Here is a 12,636-nt window from a genome sequence, read left to right as displayed (position 1 = left end):
TTAGTAAACTTTAACAATGGTCATTTGAGTCAAGGACATGGGGAGGCAGTTCCCACCAAAAAACAGAGAGATGATGATGATGATGATGATGATGATTACATTTATATCCCGCTCTTCCTCCAGGGAGCCCAGAGTGGTGTACTACATACTTGAGTTTCTCTTTCACAACAACCCTGTGAAGTAGGTTAGGCTGAGAGAGAAGTGACTGGCCCAGAGTCACCCAGCTAGTTTCATGGCTGAATGGGGATTGGAACTCGGGTCTCCCCAGTCCTAGTCCAGCACTCTAACCACTACACCACGCTGGCTCTCTTAGAAGCTTAGAAGGTTCTGAATGGCGCCTCTGTGCAGTTACAGAGCCTAAAACACAGAGACCAAGTTGAAGAAGTTATTTTAATCTTCTTCAGCAACTGCCACCCCCATAAAAAACAAAATATAGATGATAAATAGGGAGGGGGAACCCTCTTCCTGTTTCACACATAGTGTAGTGACTATGTGTGAAACAGGAATTATTGTAACCTAATGGCACAGTGGGGAAACAGTTCGAATCCCCACTGGTATGTTCCCCAGACTATGCGAAACATCTCGGGCAGCAGCAATATGGGAAGATGCTGAAAGGCATCATCTCATATTGCGCAGAAGATGGCAATGGTTGATCCCTCCTATATTCTACCAAAGACAACCACAGGGCTCTGTGGTCACCAGGAATCGACACCAACTCGATGGCACACTTTACTGTACCTTATGCAAGGTCAGATTTAAAGTTAGGAACTTTAATTAGTGAAAAGATCTAGATATTGATGCCAAATATTTGAGAATGTCTTGTTAGCTCATAATTGTAGAAAGCGGTTTGCTCCCTGGCTGCTAGCAGTAATGTATCAGACATCCAATCTTTCATATCAGGAAATCAGCCGATTTCCAGTGTTGAAAGTATGAGCCTCTTGGCAATCAATAAACCTCTCTTTAGCCAAGCTTTATGCCCCTCTGACAAACTCAAAGAACTAGGGAATCAGTCCTAACAGTACAGTTACAGTTTAAAAGCTAAATAAAGAAGAGAGAGTAAAGTTGCTTCTGACTACAATTGCTGACCAGAATGTATGAAATGCTGAGCATATCTAAAAAGATGCAGCAGATGTGTTCCTGCATTTCCAACAATTATCATCCTGTATGAGACCAGCAATTTGAAACCTAACAGATGTCCAGCAGAATCTTAGCAGAATTGTTTTGCTATATCAGCCTATGTCTAAAATCAAGCATAGGCCTGGGCACTGAAGTCAGTATTTCTGCTCACTGATGTGGAGTTAAGGTAACATCAAGTTGTATGTTCCACTTGATCCTCTCAGTTTTCAAGGGTTTCAGCATAGATAGTTTAATCATTATATAAAAATGTATGGGTGTTAAGAAACTTCAAAGTGGTTCGATAAAAATTCAGAATGTCTGGAACCTCAGATATGGGAATGTCTGGAACCTCAGTTTGGAACCTCAGAATGTTTGGACCCAGCCCACTGGGTCCAAAGTAAACACTAATGCAATGGTTTAATTGTAGGAATTGCCAGGGTGCAATCTAAATTTATTTTGAAGGTCTGAAAAGGATTTTTAGATACCTGGTACAGATTGGAGTTGGGGCTATCTAAAATTCCCATGAGCCATCCAAGAGCACCAACTCATCATCCCACCAGCAATCCTGATCCTGGGGTTGCCCTACAATATAAGATCTTCATGGTTTTAAGGGTCCACTTCTAAAGTAAAGTAAAGTAAAGTAAAGTGTGCTGTCAAGTTGGTGTCAACTCCTGGCAACCACAGAGCCCTATGGTTGTCTTTGGTAGTAATTTTTACGTTTTACAGTGTATTACAGCAGTAATACATTAATCATGCCTTTTGGGCAGCTATAACAATTGCAACAAAGTCTCTAGAGGATTTCAAGTGCTTTGGAGCCCAAGGCTACATCAACTCTTGATAGTGGAGACATGAATTGAGACCCAGCTCAGAAATGCATCATGGTACCTCCTTAAATTGGGCAGATTAAAGCTACCTGCCTAAAGATTAAAACTTTAGTGGGTAGTTGCCTTTTTTGTAGCACAATTTTAGGCCTTTTGCCTATTCTCTAAAAGAAATTCTCTGGGCCAGTGACTCTGGGCCAGTCACATCTCTCTCAGCCTAACCTGAGAGGTTGTTGTGAGGAGAAACTTCAGCATGTAGTACACTGCTCTGGGTTCCTTGGAGGAAGAGCGGGATATAAATGTAAAAACAAACAAACAAACAAACAAACAAACAAACAAACAAACAAACAAACAAGACATTGATTCTCTTTAAATAAGTTTGGGGGATCTACAGGGGGGTATCTAGGGTAGGGCAGGCAAGGCACGTGCCCCGGGTGCCACGTGAAGGGGGCGCCATTTTTAAAATGAATTTTTTTTTAAAGGCCACCAAAAACAAAATGGCCACCACACATGCTCAAATGGCCTCTGTGAGGCCCTAGGCCATGCCAGGCCTCACAGAGGCCATTTGAGCATGTGTGGTGGCAATTTTGTTTGCGGTGGCCATTAAAAAAAATTTTTTTTTAATGGCCACCACACATGCTCAAATGGTCCCTGCGAGGCCCTAGGCCTTGTCAGGCCTTACAGAGGCCATTTGAGCATGCATGGCAGTCTCCAAAATGGCCACCACGCCGATCTTTGCAGGCCCAAACAGGCCTGAAAATCAGCCCGGGACGGGCTGCGGCAGTGAATTAAGAGGCCGGTGGGGGGAGAGGGAACCTTTGCAGACACCCCTCCACACACACAGCCTTTAGGAAGCTCCCCGAAGGGGCTACAGGTTAATTTTTTAAAATAAAGATTATACCCTTGTGGATCTGGTAATGTTGAAACAACTGCTCATGTTCTGCTGTATTGTAAGGACAGGTATTATGTCCCTGTAATATTATTACAGGGACATAAGATGTCAACTAATTGCCCCACTTTTGATTAATTTTCTGGGTCGTGGAGATGATAATTATTTGTTCATTAATCTTAATCCGGATGTTATTCATATCGTGGCTAAATATTGTTATATAATATGCCAAATTCATATAAATGTAGCCTGATTTTATATTCTTTTCTTTTCTTTTCTTATTTGTTTTATATTGTTGTGTTGCTGGTCTACGACTGAAATAAAGTTTTACAGTTACAGTTACATATTGGGAATAACACAAATAACTTGGTATAAATATTTATAGGTTCAATCTGTTAGTTCAAAACCCTGCTGACAAATTTCCTAAACTATGGGAAACACCTATATTGGGCAGCAGTGATACAGAAAGGTGCTGAAAGGCATCATCTTGTACTGTGAGGGAAGAGGCAATGGTAGACCCCTCCTGTATTCTACCAAAAACAACCACAGGTCTCTGTGCTCACCAGAAATTGACACCGACTTGACGGCACAACAGAGGTGTATCTAGGGAAAAAATATTGCCTAGGGCAAGCACTGAAATTGCGCCCCCTATCCAAACATCTGACACCCATCTTTCAGATAACTTTACCATAATATCAGCTCAAAAATACAAGTCGAGCTCATTAATATGTTAATATTTCAAAAACTATTTAGCAATGCACATAGCCAGACCAAAAAATGCTGGAAAACTACAAATTTCAGTATGCTGGGGCTCATGAAATACCCAAATACTATGTGGAGGTGTACTTGGAAAACTAAACAGAAGTGCTTGTCTAATTCTCTACTATGCATTGTAGCATCACTATTACATAAGTTTTTAAAATAAATGAAGAATTTGACTTTTCCCAGATACTCTGAAAATAATTGAAGGATATGCAGAGTAAACTGGGTCACTGCTTGGAATATATTCTAGTATTTCAGAAAGACAGTTAAAATGAGAGAAAGAGAGCAAGAAACTCCCAGTGGCCTTAATACTATGGATTTCACACTGATTCAAAGACAAACTCACCATTAATAGCCATATTGTTAAGACATCACATTTAATTCACTTCTCACAGGAAGCAAAGTAAGAGCAAATGAATACAATCCTAGCTCATAAGCTTCAGCTCAGTATTCACAAGCCCTGATTCTCTGTACATAGTGCCAAACTGAATATGTGTACAGTGACTTTTATTATATTAAATTAAAAAAATTTTTTTAACCTGTAGCCCCTTCGGGGAGCTTCCTAAAGGCCGTGTGTGTGGAGGGGTGTCTGCAAAGGTTCCCTCTCCCCCCACCGCCGCAGCCCGTCCCAGGCTGATTTTCAGGCCTGTTTGGGCCTGCAAAGATCGGCGTGGTGGCCATTTTGGAGACTGCCATGCATGCTCAAATGGCCTCATAGGGACCATTTGAGCATGTGTGGTGGCCATTTGTTAAAATATGTTTTTTTAAATGGCCGCTGCAAACAAAATGGCCACCACGCATGCTCAAATGGCCTCTGTGAGGCCTGGCATGGCCTAGGGCCTCACAGAGGCCATTTGAGCATGTGTGGTGGCCATTTTGTTTTCGGTGGCCATTTTTAAAAAATCATTTAAAAAATGGTGCCCCCCTTCACGTGGCACCCGGGGCACGTGCCCTGCCTGCCCTACCCTAGATATGCCCCTGCGGCACAATCTTTCCTTTCTTTTGTATGATTAAGTGGGGAAAAGATGTTGGTTATCCTTCCAGGTTTGACATCTGCCAATTTGGTAATTATTTCCCATTTTATTTGAATATACAGGAAAACTGTACTAAGATAATGATGTGTTGGTATATTATTCCTGAATTGCTGGGCAAAATTAATAGAACTTAGAATAATGAATATTGGAAATCCAAACAAGAGGTTAGCAACCTTTTCAATATGTGATAGCTGTGTGACTATGCGACAAGATATTGGACTCAATTTAAGAGAAAAATTGAAAATATATTGCAAATAGAACTGGATTTAGATCCTATTTTATTTTTACTATACTAGATGACAAAATTATATAAGGAGTGTATTGAACTAATTGGCTATATAGTTGCTGCTGCCGGGATGTGCTATGAAAAATATTGGAAGTGCAGAGCTATTCCTAATGTTATGTTGGCAGGCTCACATAGTTCACCATTTTGTTTGCTTCAGTCCACCCCAGAACAGAAACTTAGCTTAGACACTACAACAGTGTCACTATGTGTCTGTTAAGTGTCCGTTAAGTATTGTCTCTTTATCGACGTCACAGTCCCTGCGCTGTCAGCAAGGTGCTGTTCACATTTTCAATGCCTTCTTTCAGGTTCTATTGCTGCGTTACAGTCCTATAGTGTGGTGAGGGGAGTTGTATTTTCCAGTTGTAGGAGTTTAGAACAGACTGCTCCCCTGCTGGTGGCTTTGCACAACATCCTTTATTTAGAGTTTCAATGCGATTCTGCCAAGCAGAAGTAAACTATGGCTGTATTACCATGTAATCTGGAGAGCATCCAGATGTCTCACTGAAGTACAGAAGCAAGCAAGGCCAGAGTCTATAGAAGGTGACAGTGTTATGGAGGTGCATTCATCTATCCCCAGCCTCAAACCATCCAACTGCCCAATCACAGTACCTCTCCTTAACACAGACACATCCCCCCCTTCAGCCCAAGTGTTGGGGTAGATGCAGGAGGAAGCTGTCACACTATGCAGAAGATTTTAGCAATTGCAATGAAAGTGACAGTGTCAGGGATAGGGGCAATGTTGGAGAACCTCCCAAGCCTTCCCAAGAGTTCTTTCTCCTGATCCTGCCCCAGAGAAATTAATCCAGAAATACTTTGCCACCAGAACAACACCGGAGAGTAAGGAGCTCACACTTTCCCCCCATTTTGCAGGAGCCCCTTGTACCTCTTGCATTTCCTGTATGCCCTAGCCTCCCTGCACTCGAGAAGGGTTCCTCAGCACCATTATCCCTCCCACAATATGTGGCTATTGCTACTGCAGGAGAGGGCTTGCATGCATCACTTGCGCAACTCAGTGAGCCACAACTAACCCTGGCTACCTTAGAGGAACTACCGCGTCCCCAGCACCTCTTGCTCTACACCATGAGCCATGTCTCAAAGGAAAATGGGGCCTCCATGCTGAGCCCACTGCCTCAGAAGGAACAGCCTGTGCACATTGCGCCAAGGAGTATCGTCCTGCAAGTGTCAGGACCTGAGTTGCCATTTGCCAGTGACCCGCATCTTGATGACAACAACGTGCTGATTTCATCAGACAGTACCTGTACCGTGGGATTTGCTCTCCAATCCCATCAATCAGCAGCAATCTTTGGGCCATAGAGAAGAGAATATATGCACAAAGGAAGATCAGGAGACCCTAGAGTTGGGTGCTCAGTACTTCATCAGTATACCTCCTGCAACCCCCTCACAGGAACTCCTGAACCATGAGTCACTGCCGGTGCTGCGGGAGTTTCACATCCAATCTCCAGTCAATAGCTCGTCTCAATGACACTTAGAAGACCATCATAAGATGATTATTTTATTGTGCAATGTGGCCAGATGGGTAGCATCTGCTGCAGTCCCCTCCTCCACTGACTATCTCTCACATCATGACATCATTTTAATCCAAGAATCATGGATGCTTGGGGAATTATCGCTCAACAGATTCCACTCTTATACAGTAGGAGCAGTACCTGAGGCTGGTTGTGGTAGATGTAAAGGTGGCATGGCTGTGTTTGTTTCTACCACCCTTCATGCATCTTCAAAGCTCCTCCCCCCCCCACACACAACCAATATGCCATGGCAGTTTTGATCCAATTCAGCTGTTATGCACTGCTGATAATCAATATTTATCTTCCTATGCAATGGAGGAAACTCCAGGTCAGAACTATGTGGGCTGAACTGGAAAACTACGTAGCTGACCTCCTCCTTTCTATTCCTAATGCATATGTGGTGATGGGAGGTGATTTCAACACAAGGCTGGGTCCCGATGACCACACCCTATGCACTCAACAACAGTCCAATCCACCCAATTCTGAGGTAGACAGGCTCCCTTTTATCCAATTTTCAAAGGACCAGAGGTCTAACTTTGTGGGTTTTGGCTTGGGTCAAACAACCTCCAGGCTTAGCCTCTTCATCCTAAATGGATTGTCTGAAAATGACCATCCCAGCGAGTTCACCTATTTGTCCAGCTCCTGAATGAGCATTATTGACTATTGTATCAGGGAATCTGCTCCCCTTTGTGGAGAGATTTGAGGTTATCCCAAAGTTTGATAGTGATCATCTTCCAATCTTGCTCCATCTAAAGTCCTTCAGTACCATACTGAGGACCCCTACCAACCCCCCCATATCTCCTACTGGAAGGGCACACTGCTGTGCTAAATGGACCACCCCAGCTTAGCCTCCAGTTACTCACCTCAGAACACTTTCAGCATATCTAATTATCCCTGACAATGACTGATCCCTCCGGTGATCCCTTGAAGACCTTCAACACCTTAGTCCAGGAACTTCAACAGCACCTAGCTCATAAGAACTGCAACCCTTCAGTGCAGCGTCAGCATGGCTCCAAGTCATGCTTTGACAAGGACAGCATCAATGCCAAAAAAGCCCTTTCCGCCACCTACCAAGTCTATAAATCCAGCTCTGGTCTGTTGGCTGCACAGAACCTACTTCAACAGAAAAGACAGTATGAACCTTTGCTGGCATGTAAGAAAAGAGATGCTACAGAAATTAACTGGATACACCTAATCCAGGCCTTCAGATCCAAGAACTCAGCCATGTTCTGACAACTCACAATGTATTCTACTAGCAATGGTCTGAGCCAGCTGGACTGCTACATTCCTCCAGGGATTTAGGAGAATTATTTTAACAAGCTCTAAAAGGACCCCGCTGCAGAGTATGGCAGCTCTGCATTTGCCATTGAGTATATGTCCATGTGGGTACCAGTGTCAACATCTGAAATTAAGGGCCTTGTTACCAAATTGAGACTGAGGGAGGCCCCAGGGGAGGACCTTACTCCACCAGAGGCAATTAAAAATCATCTGGACTGGTGGGTCCCTATTTTGGCTGCGCTCTTCACCCATATCGATTTGCATGGCTGAATCCCCAAGGACTGGGGAATAGCAATCACTGTCCCCATATTCAAAAAGGGCAGAAATGATGACCCCAACAACTACAGACCCATCAGTTTTCTCAACATAGTCAGTAAGCTATATGTGAGACATCTACATGGGAAACTTAAGGACTGGTTAGAACAAAAAAACTCATTGTAGAGAGGAACAAGCTGGTTTCAGCAAAGGTTTCTACCATTGACCAGTGATTAGTTTTTCAGCACCTCATTGGGAAATATTTCTCCTGCAATGCAACCTTCCTTTATGCTGCCTTAATTGATCTCAAAGCAGCATTTAATTCTATCTCTTGCGTCAAACTGTGGGAAAAGTTAGTGCCTCTTCCATTGACTGGTGTTTGCTATATTTAATTCACACCCTGCATGTGTACACATCACTTAAGGTAAGGTGCAACCCCCAAGGCCACCTTTCAAGACCAGTCTTAACCCAGAAGGGCGTCAAGCAAGAATACATACTGGCCCCACTCCTATTCAATTTCTACATTAAGACAATGGTGGACCAGCTCAAAAACCTGGATTTTCACCCCCCTAAACTTGCTGGGAGACCCATTGTCACTCTGCTATACACAAATGATGCAGTAATCCTTTCAAGGACCCACATTGGCCTTAGAAGGGTGCTGAGGGCCCTAACACAGTACTGCAAGGAAGACCTCTTGGAAATTAACTACCATAAAAATAAAATCATGGTTTTCACCCAGTGTCCCACAATTCATTCTTGGAGGCTAAATGGATATACGATTGAGCAGGGTCCATGCTTTAAATATTTAGGGGTAGTTTTTCAAGGAACGCCCATGGGGAAAATGTGGTTCAAAATGCCCAGAGGAGCTCCTTCACCATCATCAAATTCCCACATATGACAGGAGGACATTATGTACCTGTGGCAGGGTCCCAAATTTTCTCTTCAGTCCTACATATTTACTATCCCTTGCATCATATCTTACTCAGTTGGAAGTCCCAAAGCATAAGAAGGCATTCACCTTGGCACATTGTCACGCCCTCCTCTCAGCTGTGCTTGAAGGCCATTTCAGAAAGATCCCACTCGCAGAGTGACAATGCCCCTGTGGCTCAGAGCAAAGGGAAAAAACTGAGCATGTCCTACTTCACTGTTTGTATTACAGAGACATTCGCTCTTCCGTTATCTACCCATTGCTATGCAAGTACCCAGGACTTTCAAGCCATATCTGTGTTTCTATGCTGCTTTCTGAGTCAAAGCCCGCTATTACATACAAGCATTGCCAGGTTCTGTGTGGCAGCATCCAAAATCCATCAGATGCCGGTAAGCAGTGGGTCCAAGCAGCCCTAGTCTGACCTCCTGCTGGCTCCTGTGTGTTACAATGTGTTCATCCAACACAGTGCACCATCCAAAAGACTTATGCTTCTCCCACTTTTTTGCACTATAGCTTTGCGCTTTTTATATATAGTTATTTGGTCTTGCTGTATTTATTACTTGGGCTTTTATGCAATTACGCCTTTTTGTGCCTTTTATCCTTTTTAATGCCTTTATACCTTTATGTCTTGTACATACCCTTATGTGCGTTTAAATGCCTTTTAATGTTTCCTTAGGCCTTTTAATGTATCATTATGCATTATATTTTGTGTAATCACAAAGTATGATACTATGTATAATACTATACTGTGTAATCACCTCCTGTATTTTATGCTGGTCTATGCCTGTAATAAAGATGATTGATTGACAGCACATTTCAAACACAATCCAAAAAAGAATCACTGACCCAGACTCCACTGTCAGCCAAAGTACTTACCTGCGCTGCAGTAACCTCATCACTGGGACATGTTTTGCACTCTCTCACACACAATTATATGACTGGGAATACAGACACCCAGAAGCTCAACTAGAGCAACTTCAACCACATTTTGAAAGAGTAGTACACCTTGCAAATTCAGAGTCAGATTGCAGAGTAGACCAGAACAGTGAGCGAAGCACAAGGGCAGACATGGAGTTCCCAGCAGTCACCAAGAAATATGAGAAAAAGGAGGGAGGTTTGAAACTCCCTCCTTTTTGCTCCCCCACAGCCTAGGGGGGCAGAGTTGCCCTGAACACACTTGATTTTCAATAACAAGCCAACCAGAAGAAAGGAGATCAAAAGCCAGTTGAAAGGCAGTGGCAAAAACCAACCAGCAAGGGAAAAACAAGATAACAAGCCCTCCAAAATGGTGCCCAGGGCTGCCCGCCATAGCTGCTTGTACTGTCAAACTGGCTCGCTTTGAACTGGGTTTGATTTCAGACCGGCTCCCTTTTCAGAAGGGCGGTCTGGGTCACCATCAAACCACTTTAACTGGTCTGGTTCGTGGTGGACTGATTCGCAGTCAAACTGTTCTGCACATCCCTACTCCACAATGAACTGATATCTTAAGTAGTAGAAGCTGTGATTGAAACTGGAATCTTATACAAACAAGGTAAGCAGCATCATAAATCTCTTATTAAGACAAAAAATAATATAAAGAGCTTGATTCATTCATGCGTGAGCATGGCACTGTTTGCAAAGGAGTCCCACTCTGCTCAGTGGAGCCCTGTTTTCGCTTTCCCCATCAATGAACACACACAGATGTGCATGCAGGTAATATGCAGGGACTCTGTGAAATGAGAGATCCATGCAAACAACCCACATCCCTATTCAGTCTTCCCTCTGTGAAAATTACTAGGTACTGAGTTCAGCGAGATTCCTGTGCATGTGGGCGCCGCATCTCTGCTTGGCTGATTTGAGCCTAAAAGGCCTACTGTTTGGACATACTGGTAATATGTACAATTTTTGAATGATTTCTAATACATCACCTATCATTCTTCATAATGATGTTGTTAACACAATGGTTAAAAGTCTACTATAGAATTTAAAAAAGTTACATACAGGATTATTCTGAAAACTCTTCTGGAAGTTTTTGTACTGCAGAGGTGTCATATTTTTGAGTTGATTCTGCTGAGCACTCATGGTAAAGATAGGCTGAAAAACATAAAAACACAGCTAATATATTTCATTTCATTAAGTTCATTTTAGAAATAATTTGTTTTACCAGAATCTAAGTTCTATAACAACCCCCCCCCAACACACATCCCAACAACTTCTGACAATTCAGTTTGTACCTGATAACCTCCTAAGGTTATTTTGATGGATACATCAAGGGGCTTATTAGTGACGCCTGCAACAGATTTGATTAGAGACATGAAGAGCAGCGGGAACCATACTATACAAATGAGCAAGACGACAATCATGCCACCCATTCCATATTTCACAACTTTCTTTTTCTTCTGGCCCCTTGGCTGGGGATATCTCTGCAAAATGAAACATTAAAACAAAGTATTTGTGATTTTGCTGGTTGTTTAGTTACTTTTATTTTGATTTTTTGGTTCTGAACATGCTAATAGATCTGAACATGCTAATAGTTCAGTTTTATAATAATTTAGTTTTAAGATCTGATCATACTAACAGATTAACCATTATACACTTTGACCCGATAGATAGAGATAGATAGATAGATAGTTTTCCTATATTTTCCCAATATATTACAAAAACTTTCCAAAACTGATGGCTGACTTATTTTGTTGCATATATTTTATTTTATATTTTTATTTTTGTTGCAAATATTTTATATCTCTGCCCCCCAGCTTTCCATTCCCAGATTTCAGTTTAAAAAATTAAAAATTAAAATCCAGCTTACTGGTCAAACAGCAACACTCTCTCTCTTGATGCTGGTTAACAAGTAGGCTGGATACCCATACAAATTCATGTGATCCAGTTAAGAAATAAGAATTCCCTTGTTGGATGAGAATAAAGTCTAGACTTCTGTTTCCAACAGTGGCCAGCCTAGTGAAACTAGCAAGGAATAATTGCCATATTGGCTGTGTTCAGATGTACAGGATAACTCCAGTTATAGCTGGCCAGGGATGTAACTTGTATGCCCAAACATGCAAAACCACGGTTATGAGCCAAAAGCTAACTCCGTTTTGCTTTGTCAAACTGCAGTTGGGACCTTCATTTTTCTCTAAGCTTTGCCGCTGACAACTGCAGCTTTGCCACCGAAGCATTAAGCCTGACTGCAGAATCAGCTATAACCAAGGCTTCACACCTATTCCAAACCCATCATAGAACTGGAGGCCTAGAACTGCCCAGGGATATGCCAGCTCTATGTACGCCATACTTTTCTCTGGCCAGCTCTCAGGGAAAACGCTCTGCCCATGATCTCCTCCCCTATCTTGCCCGTTCTGCCTGGCAACAGTGCAGGCAACTTTAAAGAGACACAGCCTTCACTCAACTCCCTGCTGAAAGCCGCTGATAAGGGGGAAAATGTTTCCTCAGGGCATGCCTGGGTTTTTTTTGGGTGGAGGTGGTGTATGGCGGGAAGGCACTGGTGAACACAGATGCACAGCTCTCATTGCCTGACCCACACAGGCAACGGTGTGTTCATAAACACTGGTGGGGTGGGGTGGCTAGCACACACCACAGCACAGTGTTTCAGCAAAGTACCCCAGCAGACCCCCCCCCCTCTAAACAGGAGGCAGCACCACACAGAAGCCGGCTGCTTCATTTCATGTCCAAGACACCCGAGCCCCTCGTTATCTCCTAACTAGTTCTATGCCCCCCAAACTGCCACTTGGCAACAGTGAGGACGTG

At 43.0% G+C, this 12,636-nt stretch overlaps 1 protein-coding gene across 15 annotated transcripts in view; it reads right to left on the bottom strand.

The window, feature by feature from the left end:
• PIEZO2 (piezo type mechanosensitive ion channel component 2) overlaps nucleotides 1-12,636 on the bottom strand; it is a 469,614-nt gene that overhangs the window by 24,148 nt on the left and 432,830 nt on the right. For all 15 annotated transcript variants that reach the window (XM_053247271.1, XM_053247279.1, XM_053247278.1 and 12 more), the window contains 2 exons: nucleotides 11,109-11,297; nucleotides 10,876-10,968 (listed from right to left, as the gene is read on the bottom strand). In XM_053247271.1, the coding sequence (XP_053103246.1) occupies nucleotides 10,876-10,968; nucleotides 11,109-11,297 (282 nt within the window). The remainder of the gene's footprint in view (nucleotides 1-10,875; nucleotides 10,969-11,108; nucleotides 11,298-12,636) is intronic.

The sequence above is a fragment of the Hemicordylus capensis genome, chromosome 4 (assembly GCF_027244095.1).
Source record: "Hemicordylus capensis ecotype Gifberg chromosome 4, rHemCap1.1.pri, whole genome shotgun sequence".
Classification (NCBI taxonomy): Eukaryota; Metazoa; Chordata; class Lepidosauria; order Squamata; family Cordylidae; genus Hemicordylus; species Hemicordylus capensis.
The sequence above is the reverse complement of the archived record's forward strand: the minus strand, read 5'-3'. Positions and strand labels throughout refer to the sequence as shown.